At 37.1% G+C, this 27,737-nt stretch overlaps 1 protein-coding gene across 1 annotated transcript in view; it reads right to left on the bottom strand.

The window, feature by feature from the left end:
- The window catches only part of TACR3 (tachykinin receptor 3), a gene marked incomplete at both ends in the record, with an annotated part of 46,541 nt that overhangs the window by 6,337 nt on the left and 12,467 nt on the right, over positions 1-27,737 (bottom strand). The window contains 2 exons of the mRNA XM_083368089.1: positions 19,307-19,457; positions 20,309-20,497. Of these exons, the coding sequence (XP_083224215.1) occupies positions 19,307-19,457; positions 20,309-20,497 (340 nt within the window). The remainder of the gene's footprint in view (positions 1-19,306; positions 19,458-20,308; positions 20,498-27,737) is intronic.

The following is a 27,737-nucleotide window of genomic DNA, read 5'->3' as shown; positions in this document are numbered from 1 at the left end:
AGCACTGGGTAACATCCCCAATGCAGAAGAGTATGGGGCTTGCTGCTGTTTATATGCAGTAGCTTGCCCTGCCAGTTTTGGTGGGAGTATGGTTTTCTTCTTGGTAGTTCCTTGATTAGAATATTGTTTTCTGCTTGACTGTCTGGTGTTAATCTTTGCTTATCTGAGTGTTGGCTGCTGGAAAGGATGAGTTCTGCTCTTTTTGTTTCTTAGCTTTTTATTGTCTCTTTTGAATGGCATGTAAATATGCTTTATCTCCCCGTGTCTACTGATGTTTGATTTGTCTGAAAGACAAATTTCCAAAAATTCCATGGTGTTTTTGGATTTAGCTTTGTCTAGGATGCAGTTTCCAAGAACTGGACACAATTGAACAGAAGAAGAAAAAAAGATGCTAATAATTTCCCATTTGAAACTGTGGCTGCTCATATGTTGTGAGATTAAAGAATTTTGATTGTGTTTTAGGACTGCTAATGGATGTGTTCATGGATGTGTTCATGGATATCCTAATTGCTGTTAATGGATGTCTTCTGCCTATATAACATTGTTACGGTTCTTCCACTGTATATTGTAGATGACTCCTGATTTGTTTTGTTTTAATTTGGGCTACTGGGCTTTTTTGTTTGTTCAAGATGTTTTGGAGGGTGTTAGTTTGTGTCCTACAGTGATATCATATGGTTGCAATTGTTGGTTGTTTTTGAAATGTTTTGATGTATGGTAGTGTTATCATTTTCATAGTTTGTGTTGGTTGTGCCATAAAAAATATAATCTCCAAAATAATTTTCTTACAATTGAAAAACAAAGACAAGGCCTCCAGTCCCATCCCCACCCACTCAGCTGTCAAAAGATTGCACATCTCTGAAGCAAACACTTTAATCAGTGTGTAATCTTTGAAAGAAGGCTTTTTCTCTGTCTGGCATGCTTCTTTGGTTGATACCTGGTGGGCCTGTGGCTTCTTTGCTATCCTGCACAATACTAAAATTGATCTTTGCTTCCATTTACTTTCTCCATTTGCGTTGTCTACCACTTCCATACAGAACTGTAGGATGAAAGGTTTCCATAACTCTAGTTATGTATCTGCTTTTCTCTGACAGGTATCCAGACTGCTTTGCACCACTACAGAATCAGCCATTTACTCCTGTCACACTTGTTCCACCATCATTTTTAAGGTGTAGGAGTTGGAGCCCAACAAACCTGAAGAGCCCTGAGTTGGGAGGGACAGGTTACACTGTATGTGTGTTTTGCATCCTCTTGCACTTCATTGGGTATCTTGGTACATAGTTATTTAGTATAAATTATTTATTCATTTACATTTAGAGACTGCTGAATTACAATCATCACAAGGCAGCTTACATTACAGAATTAAACAAAAACAGAGATAAAAATCATAAATATTTGAAATGTTTCCCAAAATGTTTCTAAGAAAAACAGACAGGGGATACCTAATTTCCAGGACTGGGAGAAGACCAAGTTTTTAGTGATTTTCAGAACACCATCAGGATGGGAATTATTCAGACTTTTTTTGGTGGTGGTGGTGTCGTATTCCAGAAGGCAGGAACCTCAATAAAGAAGGCATACATTCTATGTCCTGAGTGTGTACTGAAGAGGCCTGAAGATAATCGAAGAGACTTGGAGATATCCATTCTTCTAGTTCGTACCGGGTGGGAATATACAATTGAAGAGAGATGGCTCCCAGATACCCAGGACTAATTCTATAAAGTTATAGCCAGCATCTTGAATAGTACCTAGAAGCCAACAAGCATAGCTTGTAAACAAGTGCAGATTGCGAGGCATTGATAACAAATGGGCATAATGTGATCTGCTCCTTATTTCCTAGTCTGCTGTATTCTGGACCACCTGTAGTTTTGAGTAGTCTTCACTGGCAGCCCTTATGAAGGTGTTGTAGTAGCCCAGTTGTGAGATGAGTAGCTTCGGTGACTGAAGGATTATGTTCTAGGAATGGGTGTAAATGGTACACAAGATGGATCTTGTAAAGGCCATCCTGGTCACAGTTGCTGTCTACTTTGAGCTGTTAGTTCCAGATGACCCTCTAATTGCGTATCAATTTCAAATTGGGATATATAATCCCATCCAAGACCAAAGATGAAAAGTTCCCAGGTCTAGGAGACCCAAATAACTATAGCTACTTGATCTTGGCACAATTCACCCTGAGCTTGTTCCTCCTTATCCAAATCCAAGTAGCCTTTAAATATTGGTTCATGACATTGAAACCATCACTTGGGCAGCCTGGGATCAAGAAGTATATTAGGTAATCATGGTGTACTGATATATTAGACCCTAAACCAATGGATGACTCACTCATTGTTTTTATCTAAATATTAAATGGGAGTTGAGAGCATTGAGCTCCAAGGCAGCTCCATAGTGCAATCTCTATCCCCAGAAGAATGAAAACTGGCCCCAGAAGAATGATAACCACTGTAAGAGAGTGACTTCAACTCTGCAAACTGTGGCGAATGGTACTGAAAGCCATTGAGACATCAAGAAGCACAAGGATAGATGCACCATTCCCTTTCATATTCTAAAATGATAATCAAAGAGTCATCATTGCCATTTTGACACTATATTCTGACCTAAAGCCCAACTGAAGTGTGTCCAAATCATAATCTAAGTAATATGTGTAAGCAACGTATCATCTATTCTTAAAAGAAGCTTCTTTTAAACCTCTATATCAGGGGTGTCAAACTGCCGGCCCGCGGGCCAGAGCGTCACAGAGAAACCGCGCCCATCCCATTGCTGGCAATGGGAAAAAGTTCTGATAAGTCACGTGACGTCATGTGACGTTGTGAGTTTGACATGTCTGCTCTATATTGATTATACTAGGGGTGTCAAACTGCCGGCCTGCAGGCCAGACAAATCATCCAGAAGCTGGGCCCACCCCATTGCTGGCAATGGCCAAACCATCCCGATATGTTGCACAATGTCACGTGACGTTGTGAGTTTGACATGTCTGGATTATACTGTTTAAAATGTTCAAAATTAGAGAAATAATATCAATATATATATAATTTTCCAAATACCAAACGTATGCAAATGTGAATCCTCTGTGGTCCCCTTTATGGTGAAATAGAAATATTCATCTTAGAACCAACTTTTTTTTGTTAGTGTCCCATTTCTAAACTTTAGTTCATTCATTTTTAAACTTCATGGCATTCCAGGTCCACTTCTAGATGACCTTAGAGTACTGTTCTCTTATAAAAAATTTCCTCTGTCTTAATTTTCAGAAGTGTTTACTTTTCTGATTACATTATGGCATCTTTCTTGGACTGAAAAGTGCTGAAAATGATTTTTGGGGGGCATAAATCATAGCATAATTTCCAAGGTAAATTACATCTCTGCACTCCATTACTCCTTGTCCCAAGAGGAAACATCATTCTGTGCACATAACTGGAAGAATTACAGCTTCATTCATCAAAATGAAAAAGCCTTTGGTGATCAGTCAAATTGATTCAATGACTTTCTAAAATGCTTCCCCAGTTTTATTTTGTAGGAAACAGGCAATGGTTTTTAATTGAACATTCATATATTTCAATTTAAAGCACAACATACAGTATGTAAATATATTTTTCTATGTATACATTTGTTTTTCTGAGGAGATTGTTCAAATTAGTCTTCAAGGTCAAGAGCAACAATTTTTGGCCAATCAGTACAGCATTCCCTGATCTGTTTTGTGAAGCTGTGGATAGGACGGTTATTGCAAGATAAAACTGAGAAGACAGAAAGTGAAATAGGAATGAAAGCTGCTCAAAAGCTAGCATTTCCCCTATGATGGCATCCTGTGTGCTGCATTAAAAATATGGTTTATTCTTTTTCTAAAGAATAAGCAAAGAATGTTATGGGACTCACGATTTGCCCCGCATAAACTTTATGAGAATAATTACCACAAAGAATAAAATCTGAAGCAAATTTGAAAAAATAGTCTTCATTGCCAACACATGCTAGGGAGTTTAGAGGATAGATTTGGCACAGCCGGCTTTGACTCAAAGGCAGCTATCAGTGTAAACAGCTGTGAACAGGAGGCCTTGCATGAAAAGATTTTGCATGGAATCCCAGTTGACTCAGGATCTCTGCTCATATTTAGGAGCTTACGCACATCTTTTATTATGTGTATAATGCTAATTTTTCACTGTTGTCTGTTGTATGATCTGCAGCTCCCTCACAAGACCTCCATTCCTCAGACGCACAATTTTTATTGTGTCAATGACCATATGTTGGGAAAGGGCCATTGCAAAAGGGATCGCTAAACCAAAAAGGTTAAAATGAATGAACATGAATAAATAAAATGAATGGATGAATAATTAAAAGTTGTAATGACTTTACTTGTGAAGGTTTTTTTTAAACTTTCCCACCAATGTACAATGCTTATTCTTTCATACACATACCCTCCCATCGATATGCAAATATGGAAGAGATAACAGAAAGGTAAGCCTCAACGTGATGGGTTTGCTGTTGGAGGACAAAAGAATTTAGAAGGAAAGGATGCCTGAGCGGGCTGCAAGCTGTGCACAGAAAAAAAAATATTCTGCAGAACTTTTTATCTCTTGTAAGGAAGAGAAATCCATAAAGGAGAACTGTCTCTTATTTAGCCCAATCTCTGGCCAAAGATACAAAACCAGCAAGTGAATAGTAAGAGTTATTATGGTATTAAAGCAGTTTCTTCCTCAAGAAAGTTGTCAAAATAGGGCAAAGGTTTCATTATTCCTTCCAATCAGCTCAGAAAAAAAATTTCTTTGACTTTTTATAGCTTAGTGCAGAGATCAAAACTGAAGCGTTGAATAAGTTACAAAAAGTTTGGGGAGGCTAAAAACTAAATCAACGAAGCTGCAAAACATGTATCATCTGAATTGGAAATGACGCTGATGCAGCAATGCTAGCAAACAGTCCTTCATTTTCACACACATGTTATACCAGGGGTAGGCAAACTTGGCTCTTTTATGACTCATGGACTTCAACTCCCAGAATTCCTAAGTCAGGAATTCTGGGAGTTGAAGTCCATGAGTCATAAAAGAGCCAAGGTTGCCTACCCCTGTGTTATACCATCAATCCATTACTACAGTGGTTCTCAACCTTTTCTTCACTATGGACTCCCTTTAAATACCTTTTGTGGCCATGGATCCCCAAGACTTAACTCAAGATTTAAATCATAACATTTCTTCACCCTTCACGGGCCCTCTGTGATAATATTGCACTCCCCCAGGGGTCTACCAACCACAGGCTGAGAACCACTGCATTACTAAAATTAAAACTAAAATTAGAGTACTTAAAAATTAAAAATAATTTTTGAAAAATGGAAACAAAAGCCTGTGATAGGAAAAGTGCTAGAGTTTTGATTATCCAGACAGGGAAAGAAGTTCACTGAAATTTGATTTACAAATGTTGACTGAATAAGTGCATGGACATCTAGGGAAGGATAGGTCTAAGAGGTGAAAATAAAGCTTTTCCAGTGATTCATGGCCAGAAGGAATTTTGACTCAGTTACAAATACTTTGGGTATTCAGCTTTGCCACAGGCATATAATTCCTCAGATCAAAGACTTAGTTATTCTGTTTCTATGCCATATCTATTAAAAGAGCTGTTTAATTAATGAAAAAGAATAGGCTTATTTTCATCCTATGGTCTCTGGGACAGAAAGTCAGCAGGAGCTCCACCAGTTACCAATAGGTTTCTATATACAATTTAATGGGCCAATTGCTATCTATAGAGAAATATAGAGATGGGCCCCAGCTATCTTATCATGGCCCTTCCCTAGTATAGTCTATATATTTTTCTGGGTAATTAGGAAGCATTCTCTAAGGTCACTACCTACCTACCTACGACTACTACTACTACTACTACTACTACTACTACTGTAGTGAATGAGCATTCTGTGTAACAGTTCCCTGCCTTTGGAGAGATCTTGCTCTTTGAAGGCCCCTACTGTCATGGTTTTTGATTAGCAAATGAAAACTTGGATTTTCTAGAAGCCTTTGAGGATTAATTATAACCTACAAAACAATTTGGATATATTGTATAATGACTCTCTGGAGAAATCTATAATGCTGGGAAAGGTAGAAAGAAAGAGGAGATGAGAATGATCAGCAGCAAGGTGGATGGAGTCTGTCTCAGTGGCAATTGGTGCCACTTTTGGAAAATCCAAAGGACAAAGTTCAAATCATCCTGGAGAAAATTTCTCTGTGATATTGACCCCAATTTGCTGCACATAATCAATAACAAATTTTAACTCATTAAAACCAGTGCTTAACTTGAGGAATTACATTTTGGATTCTGCTTTCTTAAAATTATTTTGTACTGTGTTTATTTGTAAGTTCTATAAGCTGCTTAAAATCTGTTAAGTTTTCTGGTAATGGGTAACTGACATTAATAAACAAACAAGGATGTTACTTTGCTCATATTTTCATCTCAAGCAGATGTTTCCATGTTGAAAGAGGGAAATCTCATGTTGGATTCCCTCTCTATCCACCAGGGCTGACATCCAAGGCTGGCTGTTTCTGATAGCTAAAATGCTACCAGTGGGTTGGTATTAAAAAGACACTGTAAAGTTGGCATAATGGGCTACTTCAAAAATTCTTTCCAACCCCGGTCCATTTTTATCAAGCCAGATGCTGTAATTAATAGGCCCATGGGAGGTGGGTCATTTTTGCCTTGACAAGAACTCTGGGTGCCATGGAGGCAGCATGAATCTTTCTCTTGAGGGGAAAAAATTGTTTTCCTCAAATTCTCAAATGAAGACCCCTGCATTACAGCATCTTCAATGTCACTTATTTTCTTTCAGAAACCTCCTGAGCAAAGATTGCAGAGGCTTCCAGAAGTCTCTTCTAAGCCTTGAATGGTTGGAGAAAGCCATGGAGGAGGAAGATATGGCAGAATGAAGCAAACATTTTTTCATTTCACTCCAAGAAGCAAAGAAGGTACCACATTTCATATTTCATAAAAGCAGCTTCCAAGTGTGCTTTCCTGAAACCTCGAAGATTTATTCAGCCTTGATCATTAGTCTAGCTTTATTTCTTCTAATTGATTGGACTAAAAAAGTGACTATTCTTCCTACATTTCTAATTTGCCAATCTGCAGTAAATAATCAGCATACTTGGGCATGCTGATCAAGTTTCTGGTGAAAGATATGACAGTGGATTAAAAAACTTTTTAGTCGGGGATTCTTGAAAGATGAGTTAGCCAGAAATCAAGGATAAAATTATGCATTATATGTGGAACTCTCTAGGTAAAGAATCATTATTAAGATATTATCAAGGGCTCTCCTTCCTTGAACAAACTCATTTCCTTATCAATTCTTAACAATATGAGTATTGCCTCAATGTGGGATTTATCTACTGTATATGCTGATTAGGAAGTTTTTACAATGTGAAACAATAGGTAGGAGAGGATATTCTCCTTCTATTCATCAGCATTTATCTCTTATAAATGATCACCTCCCATTGGTCTTAATTTTTCTTTCCTGTGTAAAGTCAGATTAGATGGACTGAAAGCGTCAGTGAGTGTATCTGGAGAAGAGCAGTGATGATCAGATATTTGTTCTTATTCTTCTGTGCCATGATCAGATACGTCTGTACCATCTTTTGTCTTATTTTATGATGACATTTATTTGGCAACGTGGAACTGCCCACCATGAGACATTTATCAGTTGCCACAGATTATTGCAGAATGCTGCTGCCTATTTGAAACAGTGCCATTATGGATTGTACAAGATAGATTAATTTCTTCCCCTGCAGATGTGATTTGTTGCTGAAAACTGTGCTGATCTAACACAAGTCCGTCATTTATTTGGAATATTAGTTGGAAGATAAGACTGGTTGTTTGGATAAAACATTAGGAAATATATTCTCTTCCATTGGCATTAGGGAATGTCAATGTGTGGAAACATATCTGCATTGTCATGCTTGAGAACAATTCAGTGCTAAGATACACATCATGGCACATTGTCTCATTAAGTGTATAAATCATAAATTAAATGCTGGAAATTTAGTACATTGTTATTTTGTTTGCAGTTACAGATATCAGCATAATACAAGGAAATGATGTGCAAGTAGCGTGCAAGTGCAGAAATGAAGGAATTAACAAACTTAATTTGAATTAGAGATGAGAATGACAATGCAGATGATTCTCTGGAAGATTCTCTTGCCTTTCTAATACTTGGAATGAGAAATATAGAGAATAATTAATAAATATATAGAACTGAATCCTGTCTGGGGGAAAGACAGGAGCAAAATCAATTCTTCCCAGGCATCTCCTCCACTGAGACCACAAAAGACTGATGGAAATAAAAGCAGCACAGATAACCAACCACATTGCATCTGGAAGAATGAGTTTCTACAATTAGGTGAAAAAAACACACAACTTCTGGCCATAGACTAAATACAGCCAGTATTACTGAAACAGAATGAATGTGCTTATAGATAGAAGCTGAAGTTTTTCTTATTATTCCAAAGATAATGAACATTATTGGAAGGTATTTCCTTGCTCTATTTTCCCCCTGGATTTTATTTATTATATTTATATATTACATTTATTTATTTATTATATTTATTTATTTGCTTATTATATTTATTTGTAAAATTTATTGGCCACCCATCTTATCTTAGGGCAACTCTGGGTGGTTTACAGTTACATCTTAGTTAAAACAAAAATGTTAAAATCAAACCTTAAAACCAAAGACACATGGGGAGGGCAGAGGCAGAGTGGGAGATAGGTGGTATCTGTTATTACTCAATTAACCACCTCCATTGTGTTGTTCCCCCACTGGGGCCACAGATATGAGGGTTAGAGCCAACCTTACATCGGGGAGAGAGGGGCCAGATGTTCCAGAGGGCAAGAGCAACTGCAGAGAAGGCCCTCCTCCTGGACCCCACCAGCTGGAATACTTGGGCTGATTAGACCTGCAGCACACCTCCTCTGGCAGGACGAGTGGTACGGGCTAATCCTGGTGGGGTGAGACAGTCCCTCAAGTAATCTGGACCCATGCCATACCTTGAATTGTACCTGGAAGATTAATTGTTTGCCTCCCATTGAAACAACTGAAAAGCCAATTCACCACCAGGAATATTATACTCTTCTAGGAATACTATACTATACTTTCCCCTCTTAGGTGGCTCTAGGGAAAAAGAGGCCTTGGAGATTGTAAATCCAAAGCTTCTACCTAACAGTGTTATTCCATGTTGTTCTCCTAGCTAATTACCATCGACAGACCTGACCTCCTTCAATCTATCTATGCTCCATTTATAATGATATAGGTGTGCAATTCCAACATCCATGAAATATCTGCTAGTCAGAAGCCCAGCTTGAGAGATTCTTGCATAATTTTGTTAATATATTGTAATATCTTCCTATGTAACTGCTTCAGATATTTAGGATGATGATGCAAGGCTTTTGTTGTTGTTGTTGGTCTCTCTCACACATTCATTAACTGAAGTAGCCGAAGGACCACTCGGGACGACAGGTTACTAACTTAGGTTTTTATTTAGAGCAAGGCAAAAACAGAATAACTTGTCTGGCTTTTATAGCCGGCAGCTGTCAGTGAGGACCAATCAGGATCGTATCTTTTGGCGCCGCGTCTAGTTGCACCAATCGTCGCCGTCTTCTCTTGACAGTTCTTATTTCCGCATGGCTCGGTGTTTTGACAGCCGCGAGCTGTCAGTGGCTGCGCCTGCGCCCTGGCGGGGAACTTTGACAGCTGTCAAAGTTCCCGCGTGTTCTCCTGTCAGATTTGTTTTCCTCACAGTAATAATGGAATAAACGGTTTTACTTATTTCAACATCTTGTTTACGTATATAATACATTAACCCGATCAGATTCAGCTGTTTAATTGTTCCTAGGCTACTCATAGAGCTATACAGTGACTATTATTGTTGCAGTAGTCAACAGAGGAAATGTTTCAGTAAGAAAACTTACCCTAAATCTCAAATACTGTATATCATGTCTAAGTTAAATTAAATTATAATTCTATATTAGCTTCATGATCCCTTTTTTGGGTAAACTCTACTAGAATTAAGAACTGAAGAAAGCTTCACAACAACATGTCTTCATAATAATTGTGGGTTCTATTTCCTTGGTGAAATCCCTTCTGCCTAAAAAAGAAAGATCTCTCATAAATTGTTCACACTCTTCTGGTTATTATGAGCACATAAAGGAGAATATGAACACAGTTATGAACACTGTTCCAGCATCTTAGTTATAGCCACTGCTTAAATTGCTTCTAATCCAATTCACAGTCTCATCATCTCCCTTCAGGGCTTGGCTAACTTTAAGCAAAATGCCATCCAAACAAGCCTATTAATGATTCAGATAAATGATTGTGGCCAGAAATTTTGAAAAGAAGAAACAATACAGATAATCAGAACCCCCCCTCCCCCCTTCCCACAAAAATACAGAGAGAATACCCCTTTCATAGAATGACCCTGCTAAAATGACCATCTAGAGTTAATAAGGGAATAAGAAATAGGGTAGCCAAACCTAATCTGCAGATTCTTGGGCTTCAATTTCCTCAACTTCCAGCCAGAATGATAATTAAAAATGCCCACTGTGGATTTTGCCAATTGAAATCTAACAGATTTGGTGAACACCAAGCTTGGAAGCTGAAATGCAAGAGAAGTGCAGATGGAATTTATAAATAATGTGGCATCCTGTGGAAATGTATATACTGGTTTTCCTAATATAATTTAGTAGCAGGCATCATAGCTCTTTAAATTATGGACATTTGTAGCATGCAATTTAAAGTTTTGACAATCATATCTGTAGAATTAGGCCCATGCTAACTTCTGCTAAACAATTAAAATTGTGCATGGAGGAGTAAAGAGTAGTGCATTAGCTCTCCTTTCTCCAATATCTTTTTTCATTATCTCTGGAAATTAAACAAGAATTATTTAGAGAGCGAATCCTGCTACTCTCATATAATCTCCTGGAAAAAATCTGTGTCCTAATTTATGCAGTGAGAACTTCTGATCAGAATAAGGCAGAGTAAGTAATTACTCTGATATTTAAGCAAGAGTGAGACAGCAAACTGCACTGTAGTGTAAACATGATGCTTTTTTGATAACATATTTTAAGAGTTAGATAGATTTAATTAATTCCTTTTTTTGTACGACTACCAAACTTAGATTGAAAAACTCTGGATGACTAGGAAGCGGCCCCACAGAATTAGGTTTTTCCAGTGCTTTTTTTTGTAAAAGAAAAAGGTGCCGGAACTCACACATGTCATACAACCCGCCTTGCCTACCCTACAAGGTTCAAATCCAAAAAAGGTGTCGGAACTCCGTTCTGCGCGTTCTATGAGAAAAAAAGCCCTGGGTTTTTCTGCTTCATATAGTTGTTCTTCAGATTTGGCAGCTCAGAGATAGCCCGAGAGCCTTATTCATGGTGAAGATTGAAACCTTGACCCATAATACTTTATATTTTCCTTTCAACCTTTGACAATTAATGCAGAGGCTAGGTGAAAACTGAATAGCAGGGTGAAACCCACCAGCAAGAAAAAGGGCCTAATTCCTGCTCTATAGGGCTTCAGTCAGACTCCATTTGGAATACTCTGTCCAGTTCTGGAGACTCCACTTATAAAAAGATATTGATAAGATTGAGCGAGTCCAGAGATGGGCAACAAAAATGGTGCAAGTTCTGAGGGGCAAAATGTATAGGAGAGTATAGGAGAGATTAGAGGAACAGAATACATACAGCCTGGAGGACAGAAGGGGTAACATGATTGAAACCTTTAAATATATTAAGGGAGTGAATAAAGTTCTAGAAAGTTCTAGAAAGCAGAATTTTCAATATTAAGCAAAAGGATGGGGCTTTGGAAGTTGGACATCAGAGAGAATTGGAAGAAACTAAAATCTACAATTAAAGGAGAAGAACACATTAAGAGTCCCTTTATACATAAGAGAAGGGATATGGGAAGAGGAGATTATTTGTTGTATATTAAGAGAAGGCAATAAGTTACTAAAATTGTTCAAACTTCTTGTGATGAAGGGGGAAAGTCATTTCTTTATAAAATTCTTTTCTTTTTCTTTAATACATGCTTATTTTTCTTTCCTTTCTATTTTTTATGTACCTTCTATTTTTTCTTTTTTAGTTTGTATTAGTTTTTCATCATTATAACTTTTTTAAATAAAATTACTATTAAAATATTAATTGTTATATCAGTGCTGTTGGGATTGAAGATCTGCTTCAAATCCTAACACAAAAACCAAAAGTCTCATCAGCTTGAGGCTCATGCTGACCATCCAGGTTGTGTGCTGGTAGCCACTCTTTAAAAATAGGTGAGAAGATATCAGCAACTAGATTTAGCTCCATAATTGGGCATCTCAAGGGGATGGGAGAAAGACAAATGATAACATCATTTGACATGGCATGACATCATTGTGTAAGCAGCATGCTTTACATACTTGCATCAAACATCATGATATAAGTACTTTATAGTGTCACCAATGCATGCCATTTTGTAATGAGTGCCTTTGTATGATAACTAAACTGTACTAATGCTATTCAGTTAATTTTATTACTCCTCGTATGTTTACTTAGTAAGATATAAATTCTCCCATAGTAAAAAATTACACTTTCCTAGCAAGGTTTAGAAGAGCTTTAGGGACTACAACCAAATTTGGAAGCATCAGAGTTGGTGCTCAAATGTAGTGATATGACCCAAGGCTGGGTACGGAAGCGACACAGATGAAGTGAAGGGTTAACTCACTTGTATTGATCCAACTTTCCCCCCACTGTTTACTGCAAGTCCAAGAGCAAGCTCTAATCATGCACACACACCTACAATAGTTCCTGGCTGCTAGAAATCGAGGGGAGCAGCACAGTTCAGGAAGCTTGGTCACTGGGCATCCTTGTCACACAGACTGTTTGCTGGGACTGCAGCACAACCCAGAGCAGAGCTGTGTCACTGCAAAATCCCACACGGCAAGGCACGGCACGGCACGGCAAGGCACAGCACGGCAAGGCAAGGCAAGGCGATGTCAGTAACAGCAAGTGTGGCTAGAAAAATGCAAAGCTTGTTCTCAACAAAACCCCCTCCCCATGGCATTTCTTTAAATCCTATTCCTCAGGTGAGCCTTGTGAAGAGGGGCAGGGCACCCTCCTTTCGAGTAGTCAGGTTGCTCTGCACTGAATCTACCTCCTCTCCATTCTCTGTGCTCGGGGATCAGGAGGGGGAGGCAATTGCTTGTCTCTGAGCTCTGTTGCTCCTCTACTCTACTGCCTGCCCTTTCCATCTCCTCCCTGCTCACTTGGTCATCCTGTGCCCTCTCTTCCAAGGCTCAAGGGAGCTGGGATTGCCTCGTCCTCCGGTCGTTCCTTCTGGCCCAGAGAGGCAGCGCCATCTCCCTCTGTCAGCCCCAGCTCCATCTCCTCCTCCTTCTCAGACCGAAGCTCTGACGGGGCCATGATATGTAATGTCTCTTAGTTTGATTGGTAAGAATATCAGGATAAAATATGTTGAGTGATTATAGTTTTGTCACCCTTGGGTATACATTTATGTTTTCTGGAATTTGTAAAATATTCATTTCAATATCAAATATGACCCTAACCTTTTCTTGTATTGAGAATAAGATATTTCTTGATTTCAAGGCTTGCTTTCAAAAACACTCTTCCTTCACAAATGTCATCTGTCACACTAAGTGGTCTTTTCATTTTATCTTCATAGTCAGCCCCCTGGTAATGCCTAACAGTGAAAGGCCTTTGGCACAAGAAAATAAGCTGATGGCTATAATCAAGAAAAGTCCATTAAAAAAGAATTTATTTTGTTACATCGCCTTATAATTTTATAATTGAAAATGGTGTCATGTATTGTGGGTTAGACAGGAGAAGAGAGGAAGGTTTGCCACCTTGAGTTTTTTTTTCTAAAACTAATAAAGGCAGGATAAGAATAAATAAAACATAAATATATAAAACTTCAATGTAGCACTTTTGACTGGCAGATTCAGCATATATATGAGATAACCTGGATAATCAAATATTAAGCAAAATGGTCAGACTTTCAGAAATTGTTTTCTCACCAGCAAAACTGGTCAGTCCTAGAGGAGATCAACCCTGACTGCTCTTTACAAGGCCAGATCCTGAAGCTAAAACTCAAATACTTTGGCCATCTAATGAGAAGGAAGGACTCACTGGAGAAGAGCCTAATGCTGGGAAAGATTGAGGGCAATAGAAGAAGGGGATGACAGAGAATGAGGTGGCTGGATGGAGTCACTGAAGCAGTAGGCGTGAGCTTAAATGGACTCCAGAAGATGGTAGAGGACAGGAAGGCCTGGAGGAACATATATATATGTTGTTGTTGTTAGTTGCGAAGTCGTGTCCGACCCATCGCGACCCTATGGACAATGTTCCTCCAGGCCTTCCTGTCCTCTACCATATATATATGTATGTATGTATGTATGTTTTTTGTGTGTGTGTGTGTATAAATATGTATATTTCATTTGAACAACTGGATTTTCATCCAAAAATGCATTTCAAATGTTTATAATTCAATCTGAATCATGATAGCTCCCACCCTTTTTTAATCAGTACAGTACTGCTGTCTCTGTAGCTAAGTTATTAAACTAAGCTGCCTACCTTTTAAATGTCAGATTTGTCACCTAAGCAGAAAAAGCCTAAGATCTTGCCTTAAATGTTACTAAAATCATTTTGAGCAGTGTATCCATGAAAATGTTAGCATGAAAAAAAAGAGAGAGAGAGACACAGTCTTTTTTATGAGGTGTGCCATATTTCGATAACCTGCTAATTATTTTGCAGGGGGGAAAAGTGATCAACTTGCAACTGGTGTTCCTCAAGCTGCTGATACACTACAAGAACACTTGATCATCTTCCACTCTTCCAGTTGTGCTGAGTTAGCTGCCAATATTGTATAGGGCCAAAGAGATATTTGGAAAGAGAAAAAATGTTTACTTTCACCAATTCTATCTAGCTAGGTATCTCTCATCTGTCTATTATATTTAAAAACGGACTATATGTTTTGAGTCTGTTTTGGAACTTTCAAGTCCATGTTGATTCATGGTGACTGCCAGCAGAAGTCCCTGAAATTTTCCTGGAATTTTTTAAAATATGATTTTCCATTGCTTTCTTCATTGTGCTGAGAGAGTGATTGGCCCAAGGCCATCCATCTAGCTTTGTGCCTAAGTGGGGACGTGTACTCACAGTGTCTTGGTCTTTAGCTTGATGGCTTAACACTACACCAGAGTTTAGTTTTGTTAGTTATTCCCAAGTAGAAAAGTTGATCTTGATGAATAGTCAAGGTAATGCAACGTGAAAAGCATTCACAAAAGTAGATATACCTCCTTAATTTCCTCTGGTTGAAGATTCTATTATGTCTACTCTTCTTGAGTTCCCCATATTGAGTGGTTTTCCTGGGTCCCCTGTCTTCTGTAGTCCCAATTGTTTTATACTGTTTCACACACATTGACAAAACAATTGAAAGAGAATAGGATGGCCTCTTTCTACTGTCATTCACCACCCTTCAAAAACCTCACTGGGCCACCATTCCTCTCCAAGTACTCAGCAAAATAACTAGAAAATCAGAAGTTTTCAATTGTCTCTTAAGGTGATTTTTTTTGTATTTTTATAAAGCTCATATTTTTTCAAATCCAGAGAAAGTATAGGTACTGTACATTTATTGATTCTCTCCTAAACTACTGTCCTCCAAAAGTCGTCAAATGCACGTTGAGACAGAAAAGTGCTAGCTGTGCTTCTTACATTGGCAATGTTTCACTAATGAAAATGGGGAAACTTATCACCCAAATGTTTTATCCTACACATGTTTTATCCTTTCGTCGCGATCTCAAGACGTTTCTGTTTGTTCAAGCCGGCCTAGCCTGATGGGGATTGGTGGGGTTTTTTAATTTTGTGCTTTAATTTTAACTTGGTGTTTTAGAATTTTATTCCAACTGTTTTAATATGGGCAATTATTTAATCTTGTTTTAACGTTTGTATTTAGTATTTTATTCTGCCCTGTGAACCGCCCTGAGTCCTCAGGGAGAAGGGCGGTATATAAATATTATTAAATTAAATTAAATTAAAATTATGCAAAAGTATATATATATATATATATATATATATATATATATATATATATATATATATATATATATATATATATATATATATATATATATATATATATATTTGTTGTTAGCTGCGAAGTCGTGTCCGACCCATCGCGACCCTATGGACAACATTCCTCCAGGCCTTCCTGTCCTCTACCATCTTCTGGAGTCCATTTAAGCTCACGCCTACTGCTTCAGTGACTCCATCCAGCCACCTCATTCTCTGTCGTCCCCTTCTTCTATTGCCCTCAATCTTTCCCAGCATTAGGCTCTTCTCCAGTGAGTCCTTCCTTCTCATTAGGTGGCCAAAGTATTTGAGTTTTAGCTTCAGGATCTGGCCTTCTAAAGAGCAGTCAGGATTGATCTCCTCTAGGACTGACCGGTTTGATTGCCTTGCAGTCCAAGGGACTCGCAGGAGTCTTCTCCAGCACCAATATATATATATATATATATATATATATATATATATATATATATATATATATATATATATATATATATATATATATATATATATATATATATATATATATATATATATATATATATATATATAAAACCATGGACAAAAACAAATTGATAAATGGGACCTTGGGTGATTTGTTCATTTTGTACAGAGCATTTAAAAATCTATAGCAAAGCCAGAGTCAGAACAGTGGAGAAGGCTTTGGACCAAGATCCTACATTATTAAAGTAGTAACTGAATATGAGCTCATTTTAAGCATAGTTGGAACATTTTTTTTAAAAAAAGAAATCTCTTCATCATAGAGACAAAAAGAAACAAAGGAGAAAAAGAAAATTAATAAACAAATGGGAAAAAGGTAAGATAGTATTTTTTATTCCTTTGATCCCTATTCATATGATTATTTGGAATAATCCAGATAATTACATATTTCTTTAAAATCATGCATATTTTGGGTGATTCACACTTTAGAGCTCTTCATTACTGATCAAATGTAACCTATTTAAATAACTGCAGTAGAAATGCAAATGCAAAGTGTAATGGCAGAATATTTTATTATCATTAGGGACATCTAAACCTCTTGAATTGCTCTCAATATTAAAATGTATTTTTAAAACAGATTATTAAAGACTATTTAATAATAGATAATAAACAATAACAGATTATTATTAGCTACTTGCAAGGGTTCAAATAAATATGATTTTGCAATGGAAAGACAGTGCCATCCTGGATTTACAATTTTAGATGGATTAAATGTGTTAGCTGTCTCTGTATAAACTTGTTCTTTATTGACCAAATGAAAAGACCGATCAATATTATTCTTCATGGTCGAGGTTTAATGCTGTCTGTATTGGAAAACAGTGAGTTGGGGTGGAACTAGATGCTTTAGGGGATGATTTAATGTCAGTGTAGTCATGTGTCTTTCTTTATAAAGGACAGGCTCTCTTTGGAGGTTCAGTAGAGAATAATCTTCCATTTGCAGCACCTTATTTTGAAGGGTAGGGAATCTGGCGCCCTCCAGATATTGAGCTATGACCCCCATTAACTTCATCTAGCATGGTCAGTGATAAGACTCTGATAGCTGCAATTCAGCTACACTGCAAAGGTTATAAGCAATTCCCAATACAATTTAATGATAAAGAGGTTCTAAAGTTGTCTACTAATAATAAGTATTGACATTTTTTAGCTTTGAAGCTGGTGAGGACTCCTCAGAATGCCGTGGACAGCCTAGAAAACAAGCTAATGGATCACAGAAGAAATCTACCTAGAGTTGTCAATTAAGCTACAAATGACCAAGCTCACGTTACCCTACTTCCGTCATATTATACAAGGACCTAGCTTTCAGGAAAAGGTTCTCAAACTGGGAAGGGTGGAAGAAAGGAAGCATCAAGGTGGACAGATTCAGTTATACTGTTGGGAAACCTAAAGGCCAGGTTAAAGACATATTGCCATGAAGAAAGTTTACCTAAGTGATAACTAGGAATAGAAAATGGCTTGATGGCACACAATCAATCACTCAGCAGATAGGCAAGTTATCTAACTTCAGTCTTCTCTGTTGCAAGTTACAATGTATTTTAAATGAATAGTAATTTTTAAAATTTTACATGTATGAATGGATACAATCTACATATGCACATTTTAGGTACCTAAATTATTACTTCCTATAAAACATAAAGTTTGCTGCTAAATATTTAAAAACCAGCTTTGCCACTACTGATTAGTGCACTAGACATTGTAGATACTTTGGCTGTCAATTGAGTAACAATATTCCAGAATTAACAATAGGCTCTAGTGAGCCGGTGTGAGCAAGATTCAGCACATCCCTGCATAAGACACTATGTCTTCCTTTCTGGGAAAATAAGTAGTAAATCAAAATGGAAGATATAACAACACTGCCTCTAAAAGATACGAAGAACACATTTTATATTATAATATGTTACAACCGAGAAAACAGAACCCTATGGCATTCTTAGAACATCAACCTCTAGACTCTTGTTTATCACATTCAAAGCAGAAAGGTCTATTTAATGATAGAAAACTCAGCGATTTAGGACTTTGATCAGGAAATCATCAAAAGAGGTTGCACTGGAATGCACCACAAAATTAGTCAGTTGACTTCATAAAATTTGTATCACATGGTATTTCCAATTTCAAATGCATTAGAAAACTTTTAACTTCTATATGTAAGTGCCTACCAATATAACTAAATCCTGAAAGCTTCATTAAAGATTTTTTTAAAGTAGAGATGCTACATGACAGCCAGAAAATAAATGAGACAATAAACAAATGAAACATAGGCAATGTCAATATTCTATCTTAAATCAAGTTTTATTATTTGCATGAAAAGTGGTGTAGAGAGATGGAGAAAAAAAACCCAGTGGTTTTGAAACGAAAAAGTTATGAAGATGCATAAATTATTGTTGCTACTGTCTTACTGCATATGGCTCTTCCTGTCCATTCTGATCATTGAGAGGGCTTGCTGAACATCCCAGCCTTAAGTGAAGAAAGAAATGTGTGCAGTATTCCTACATTGTGGAATATGTTTCCATTGGAGAACTACTACATGGCACCTACCCTTCTGACATTACAGAAGATATTGTAGGACCATTATTTTTCAGTGGGTTTTTAGCCAGGAATGAAAATTTGAGTAGCAATCCCTTATCTTATCTCCTTGTTTTTAATGACTTCCTAATACTTTATACACCACTTACTGCCTGAAGATAGGGATAGCTTATAAATATTGTAAAATCTGTTAATACTAAACAAGAAAGCTGAAGTTTTACAGTACCTTTCTCTTAGCTTTCAGCTGCTCATGGTATTTGTCAGAAGTATCACCTGGGATCTCTCCACCCCATAGGGTAATTCCAACAATTGTATAAGTGATGCCCATGACAAGCAGGGGGGAACAATAGACTAACACGATCACAATGATATGATACCTAGAAGAGAAGAACATGAGCCTGACACCAAAAACATTTTTTAAAAAATGCTGTTGTTTGTGCTCTTAAAAGCAACCAGCATTCCTCATGAATGTAATATCAAACCTTGCAATAGTTTAAAATCAGTGGGGAACATTTCAAATAGTATTGATTTCAACATAGCTATCATTGAATAAAACAATTACAAAGATTGATTTCATTATAAAAGAGTGGAATTAAGAATTTCAAAGATGTAAATATCTCATTAATTAAAAAAGACCATGATTTGGTATAATATATAAACCAGCTCACCAATGCAAGGATGTCTGTGTCATATGTATTGCTTTGTTAATACTTATTATCTATTCTGTACTCTATTCTGCACCATGCTCCTTTCCCTCCACATAACCCATTCACACACACAAATGCAGCCATCTCTATAGCAGAATATTCCATGTATCTGGTGAACTGTATGTAATATGCTACATTACTAATTATACAGTAACAGACTTACTCATATTTAAAATAATACAGAACTCTATATGCGTTTTCACAGATGAAAAAGCAAAGCCATGTACCACTTCTTCAAGTCTTCATGGCTCCATGTTGGGAAAGGCTAATTTAAGAATCTTATTTGGAAAGATCCTGTTCCACAACATCTGTGATTTTCTGATGAGGTTCTGTTGAAATCTACCTCTTCCACTACTATCACAATGAAGTGCAACTATGGAAATAATGGACTTGGTTGAAATGTTCAGTTCTCTCAAGCTGTCATCTTTAATTTGAATCGCTATGGCAGGTATCATATTTCTATGCTTTTGTAGGCAAAAGAAGCATGCAAAAATATTCAACTATTTAAAGTGTTGACTTACGTAAAACGTTGTTTCATACCACCTGGCCAGGAAACATAGCACAGAGTTCGTCCTGGCACCACTTGAGTCTTAGAAAAGAGACACTGAGGAAATGCAAGGAGGAATGCTAGAATCCATATACTTGCAATCACTGCTTTTGTAGCGGTGGCAGACAGCCTGGGCTTCAAAGGATCAATAATGGCCATGTATCTGTTAAAACAAACAAACAAACAACAACCAGTAAACAGCACAGAAATTATTACAAAAGTATGTTTAGTAGGAAATTGTAATTTGAGAGCTGCTGTTTTGTGCTGAATCACAATAGGTTTCTTCAATGTGACCCCTTGCAAAATGCCACATCGCAATTCTCTGCACACCTGGTTCTGTGAGTTCAATCCCAACACACAGATGGCAGCACTTAAGAGATGGGACCTGGAGCATGCCTATTCTTTCCATCTAAATTGCTGTTGCCAACTTGCTATGGTCAGTTGTTAATCTAATTCAAGGTAATGGCTCAACCTTCAAAGTACATATGGACTATCTGAATTTTATTCATTCCAGATATACTTCATGATCCTCTTTAACTGTTTTGCTCTGAGTAGGTCTGAGAACGGAGATGATCACCATATTGGGAAAGGGACTTTTTAGTGATAGTATCCAATTGATAAAAATCATATCCCCAAAGAGATTTCCCTGATATTCTGTTAATAATATATCATTCATATTTTTATTTTCCAAGGCTTGCAAACATATGCACATTTTAACTAGTTTAATTTTATATACAGCAATGTTGTATACCTTATTTACTGTTTTACTTGCTAAATCCAATCCTTTTTTAAATGGATGCTAGATTTTTTAAAATAATAATTATAAATCTTTAAAGGGACACTGTATCTGCCCAAATGTTAATACCGTAAAATGTTAATAAAAAAAGAAAACACTGTATTTTAAGCTGCCTTCATTATACTAATGCATGTGGAAGGCAGAAAATAAATCGATGAAAACATAAACAAATCTTGGTTCCAATTTTTTCTCCTTTCTTTCTTTGTTGTACTGGATTACTTCATTATACATTAAAAAAAACCTTGTTGTCCAAGGCTTGTAACATGAATATACAAAAATTAAGGGGAACTGTACTTTCTCCATGACATATACATATCCATCTTCTCATTCACAATAAAAGCCTATTCAGGGGCCTTGGTTTCTGTGGTCAGACTGTGGTTCTTGCTCTCCTATACTGTTCCAATCCTCTCCGTTTGGGAATTTTAAATGCAGAACACTGTTGGAAAGAACACCCAGCAAAAGTCCTTATAGCTAGCCACTTACTGATATCTAGGAATCATATGGAATCTGTTCTAGACCATCCCAGCTCTTCTTCCTGTTGCTTCATTTACTAAGGCAATCTAGTCTATTCTTATAATCCAATAGTTCTTGTCAAGAGAGAACACAGCACCAAATATTTACTTGTCTGATTTTTCTTTATGAGAATTTAACTCAGATGCAGTGGCAGGAAAGGTGAAAGGGCTTAGAAGACATCACATTTGAAATCTCCTCCATTATTACTCCTTCCCAAATCCTTCTTTAGAGCTATTCCCAATGCCTCATGCAAGCCAGAAATAGAGCGTTAGTTGTATTAGACCAGCTCTTCTTTCTGGCTTGATCTTTTTTCAGTTTTAAAACATCAATTGTAAATAAATAAACTATCTGTAACGTAATGTGACGTAGACGTAGTAGCAGTCTTCAAATGTCTAAAAGGCTGTCCCACAGAAGAGGGAGCACATGTATTCTCTATTGCTTCAAAATGCAGGACCATATCCACTGGATTAAAATTACAAGGAAGCAGGTTAAGAATGGGCTTCAAAAAGATCTTTCCAAGTATACAAGCTGTTAGCTCATTGAACAAATGGAGCATGAGGTGATGAGTTCTCCTTTGTTATAGATCTTTGAACAGACACCGGATGGCCATAGTGTATGCTACACTGAACAGGTTCAGTTCTGATGACCAGCATTGTCCTTTCTGATTCTTATGCTTTCTATGAATAATAAAATACTGCCAGTGAATCAAATGTATACCTTGGGGTTCATGAAAACAGCACACATGAGCACAAAGGCATTCTATGTCTCCAAATGGCATCATGGTCTCAAGATTAAAATAGATGACAAGGATGTTTGGGATTTTTAAAATACCCAAATCTCAAACTGAGCAGCCTTATGATTATTGGGATAAATTTTGGGAATGATTATGGCGTGACCATTTTGTGACCAATTTCATATAGCATTTGGGAACCCACAAGGTAGGTAATCTTTGACCTGAAAAATGTATTATTATTTATAAAGACCTCCAGAAATGCTGAGAGGATTGTATGTGATTAAAGGATAAACTTCCATCTGAATTGAAAAGTAAAAATGAAAGCTAATTTGTCTCAGAAAGGTAAACTGTACAAAAGGGTAATTCTGAAGAAAATGTAAATTGCATGGTTCTTGTCTAAAAAGCAATATTCATTATGTCAGTAATTCCCCAGATTATCCAAGGAATAGTAGAGGATGTTTTTAGCCATTTTTGAAAGGCACAATTGCTCAATACTAATTTTGTGAATTCAGTATTTTCCTGGTCTAATTTGCTATGTCTGCTTTAAAAATATGATACTTGAGTTGATTCTTGAATAGATTGACTAGACAGCTAAAATTTCAGAATGATTTTGAGAAATTATGTGTATTTTTGTACTATTATTTGAGTAACTTTCACAACTTTTTTTCCTTCTCAGGAAAAGCTTTCCTTCTAAGATAGAAATGGCAACATTATCACTCACAATTATTCAAAAATCTCCAGAATTTTCCCAATCCTTTTTCTTCTATCAAACATCTTTATTATGTTCATAAAGATTTAATTTTTGTTCTGCTTTAGCTGCTATCTGTATTTCTATGGGCAATAAATTTTGCCAATAAAACACTGAATCTATATCCTGATATTGCAATATTCTGTTAGTGATTGCTTTATATGGATAAACTAAAGCTACCTTATAAATATACATGGGGTGTGGGATAAAGAGACTTCATAAAATGGCAATCAGTAACGTACTGTATTTTTAATCTGTTGATAGCATCTGCTTGAACATACAATGTAACAAACACAGCATAACCTTTATCGTCAGGAATGAAGCAGGTGAGACAGTATCCAATTTATTTTATTTATTTATTTTATTACATTTATATACCGCCCTTTCCCTGAGGACTCAGGGCGGTTTACAGGGAATTAAAAACCAACAATACAAAAGTTAAAACCAGTTTAAAAAAGATTAAACTTAACCCTGTGCAAATAAAACCCCAGTTAAAATAAATTAATCCTCAGCCTGGGCCAGAGAGCTCAAAGAGCCAGGTCTTCAGGCCCCGGCGGAATGAACGGAGGTCGGGGGCAGTCCTCAGCTCCACTGGCAGCTGGTTCCAGAGGGCAGGCGCCCCCACTGAGAAGGCCCTATCCCTGGGCGTTACCCGCCGGCAATCTCTTACCGGTGGGACCCTGAGCAGACCCTCCCTGTGGGAGCACACTGGACGAAGGGCACTTGATGCTGGCAGCAGGTGTTCCCTCAAATACCCTGGACCCAAGCCATGTAGGGCTTTATAGGTAATGACCAGCACCTCGAATGGTTTCCAGGCTTGAGGAAATTAGTCATGGTCAGCATAACCTGTCTCCTATGGCTATGAAGAGAGTTGCCAAATATCCAGTGGCTTGAAAAGATGGGAGAAAAATACCTTAGAATCAAAAACCCTTTTTTCACAGTCCTATACTTGGGCTCTTGAGTGTGTACCAACACAAGCAGATTTTTATGCATGGTACCTTCCGTTTAGCCTGCAAGAACGAAACTAATCTAGCATATTGTGTCTATAACTCTTTTCTTGAGAAGCAAGTTCCTGAGTGTGGGATTAAGTGTCTGAAGCCTGAGTTATGAACACAGAAGTGCTGTGGAACTGAATATCCTCTCCAAGTCCATTCTAGAATCCAGTTGGCATAAAAGATACCAAATGAAAGATTTTGTTCACAATGAAATTTGAAAAATTCTATCATAATCTGCATTGATAAAAATCATACCTTGGCTGTTCATAGACAATGTATACAATGAATTCAAAGTATCAGAATCAGTAAAATTTTGAATAGCCATCTGTTGGGTCACTGTGCCTTAAGCAAGAGATATGTCAATGGTAAAGGGCATCATATCATAAGTACAATATCTGATAATAAGTAGCATGTGTTGGAAAAAAATGCTCTGTCTAAAATTCCTGAGAGCTCACAGCATCCCTCATATTAATGATAACTGTGGATGCTGGAGGTTTTAGTTCAATAACTAAAACTTGGAAACTAATCAAGGAGAGAAGCAACCTAGAATTAAGGAGAAACTTCCTTACAGTTAGAACAATTAACCAGTGGAACAACCTGCCTCCAGGTTATCAAAGGTCTAAATATCCAGATAAACTTTAAAAGTCCCCATTTCCCTTTTTACAGTTGTCCTAAAGAAACAGATCCATTTGCACAAACCTACCAACATTTTCAAAAAAGAAGCCAAAAATTTTGCCCCTATCCCCTCTAATGATATTATAATACCACTGCCATAACTTTGGCATCCATATTTTTTTGTAAAAAAAGTGTGACTCTTGTTTTTCTATTGACAAAGGAGTTGAAATTATTCTTGGCCTGAGTAAGTCATAGGAGAAATCTTTTATCAAGAGATTTAGCCAACTCAGAACAAAATACTTCTTGGGCCCATATTGTGTTACAAAAGTATGCTAGGAAAATGGATTTTTTTATCTCCTTAACAGTTTTAAATCTCCTTCATTTTCCTCCTGACTGTTGTTACACTAGGTAGCTCTTATGAAGCTTCATGGTTATAAGTATATTACATCCTATTGGGTGGTGAAAAGGCCCTACATTCTACAGACTGTTTTCTCCAGGCTAACATGTTGCACTCAGCCATGCTTGAGCTAAAAATTGTACTAGTGATGCTTTCAAAAGTCAAGAATCCTTATGTGGTTTTTTTTTTAGTATCAGTCTAGTTTTATCAGGTGTATGAAGGCAAAGGGATGCTAAATCAAAATAAGAATAACAAAGAATCTCATTTCCAGACTAATCACATCTTTGCAAATAAGAACATTTGACTATTTAAAAAGTCAGAAAATCCATTATCACGTTTGCTGTTCTGAGAAAGGAGTTTAAACAGATAATCAGTTTTAAGGAGGGGGTTAGAAACGAAAGGAAAATAGATTGCAGCAATATAAATAATTAACGTAGGAAAACCTATGGATGCAGCACAGGCATTATTGCGCTGAGCAATTAACTAAAAGTGTTAATATCAGAAATACTGGCCTGAATTTAATCTAGGAGAAATTAGATCCATTTGTTAGTGTAAGAGGGAGCTATCAGACCTCGATTCCAAAAGGCTGAATAACCTTAGATGGTAACAAAGATGCACAGAAAATCCAATCCTTTTCCCCACCCCCTTGTATTAGTTCTCTACACTTCTGCAGCCCAGAATAGTAGGCTTAGTTTAAGACATGTATAATATTTTTTTTCAAATGAATGCCTCTATTGAAATATGCTCTACACCATGTTCCAAGTTTGATATTTATACATTTCTGATGAAGAATGCCTTGTGCAACCAAAGTTTGTCAGATTTATGATTATAATGAATTGTCTGCTTTCACCTAAAGCTCTACCTTTCAAACTGCCATCTCCAATACATAAAGGACAACATAACCAAATATTGATACAATAAGACAATGAAGTACGTTCTATTAAGTTTAGTCACTTAGTGGGAGTTCTTTGAAGGCTCCCTCCTGTAGTCCAGTCATGTCTCTGGGTAACCTACATGAAGCATGATAGTGTACCTAATTCTTTGATCATGTCCTTATCCCTGACTTCACCATACTACTTCTCCCTATTGCTGCATTGCCTACTAAAGTCCTAGGATCTGCAGCAGCTCCTCCAATCCATTAACTTCCTAAGCTTGGCATGGCTTCAGAAGCTCAAATGATTTGAAATTAAATGAATGAAACTGATGCATGCCTTATTTTTTCACAAGCACTCCAACCTACATACTTCTCAGAAAAAAATCACATATCTCACAGTCTGGAAATATGTTCTATAGGAGCCTGTCTCTGGAAGATTTGGAGTGCTGTGATAGGATCTAGTGACTTTGTCAACAGCTATATAAAATTACAACTGATTTTGCTTTCTGCTCATCCCTATCCTTTTATATGAATGTACAGGCAAAATCTACTTTTACTTCCCTTCGGGAAATATTTCTAGGATTTTACTTTAATCTGTACTTTTCTTAGTACGCACTCCCCACCATAAGAACTAGGGGAAACCACAGGTTCAAAATTATAGTGAAATCCCGCTTCCTGACAATTCTTACAGTTTCATGAAAATAATACACTTGGAAATGTTAAAAGAGTGCTGGGATCAATGCTAAACACTACTCTATTAAAAGCTCCATTTATTCTAATATAACTGAAATGAGCTTGCATCACATAATTTAAAAGAATGCAATAGTCTTCAAAGACATAGACTCAGATCCATCTAAAGGTGGCTAAGATGCATATGCTTGGGTCACATACCACTTATATTTCTAAGATTCTTTATATATTTTTTCTTTTTGAGTGCTGACAGCAGGTAAGAATACAAATATTTTCCCCCAACACACCAGAAATTTAAAGGCTGTAATTGCCACAACACCAATAATTCAACATTTCCTATTTTTATGTAAGGAGACAAATCTCAAGCAATAAAGGAAGAGAAAGGAGGAAAGACACTTTTTACCATGTTCAAAGACCCATAACCAATATTATGAGCATTGGGTGGGTAGGCAGGGGAGGGGGGAGAAGGAGAGATAATATTTATGAAGGCTTACTTTGCTGTACCTAAACACCTAAAGATCTTATGAGACTGATTAGTTCCCTTTAGAAAAAGCATTAGAGCAGAACAAACTACATCCTGAATAGTGAGGGAGACAACAATAGGTGTTATCTCACAATGATGCAAATCTGATGAAACATATGTCATGATGTGATGATATAAACTTTCATGCTTGTAATATAGACAAATATTTGAATCATATGGTTTTCATCATAACATTACAGTACACATTTTGTCATTTGCCATTTTGTCTGGCTCTGCAGAACAAAAGATAGCTACTGTAGATTTCTCAACTGCATTAAGCCATGGCTACTGAATGAAGACATGGTTTCCCTTACTAGTTTACTGAATACAGCCCATTAGGCTAGGCAGGGCTTTTTTTCTCATAGAACGCTCAGAATGGAGTTCCGGCACCTTTTCTGGATGGAACCTTGTAGGGTAGGCAAGGCAGGTTGTATGACATGTGTGAGTTCCGGCACCTTTTTCTTTTACAAAAAAAGCACTGAGGCTAGGTGTATGCAACTGCTAAACCATAGCTTTGGT

Source organism: Vipera ursinii, assembly GCF_947247035.1.
Source record: "Vipera ursinii genome assembly, chromosome: 7".
Taxonomy (NCBI): Eukaryota; Metazoa; Chordata; class Lepidosauria; order Squamata; family Viperidae; genus Vipera; species Vipera ursinii.
Note: the sequence above shows the minus strand (reverse complement) of the source record. Positions and strands in the feature narration are given on the sequence as shown.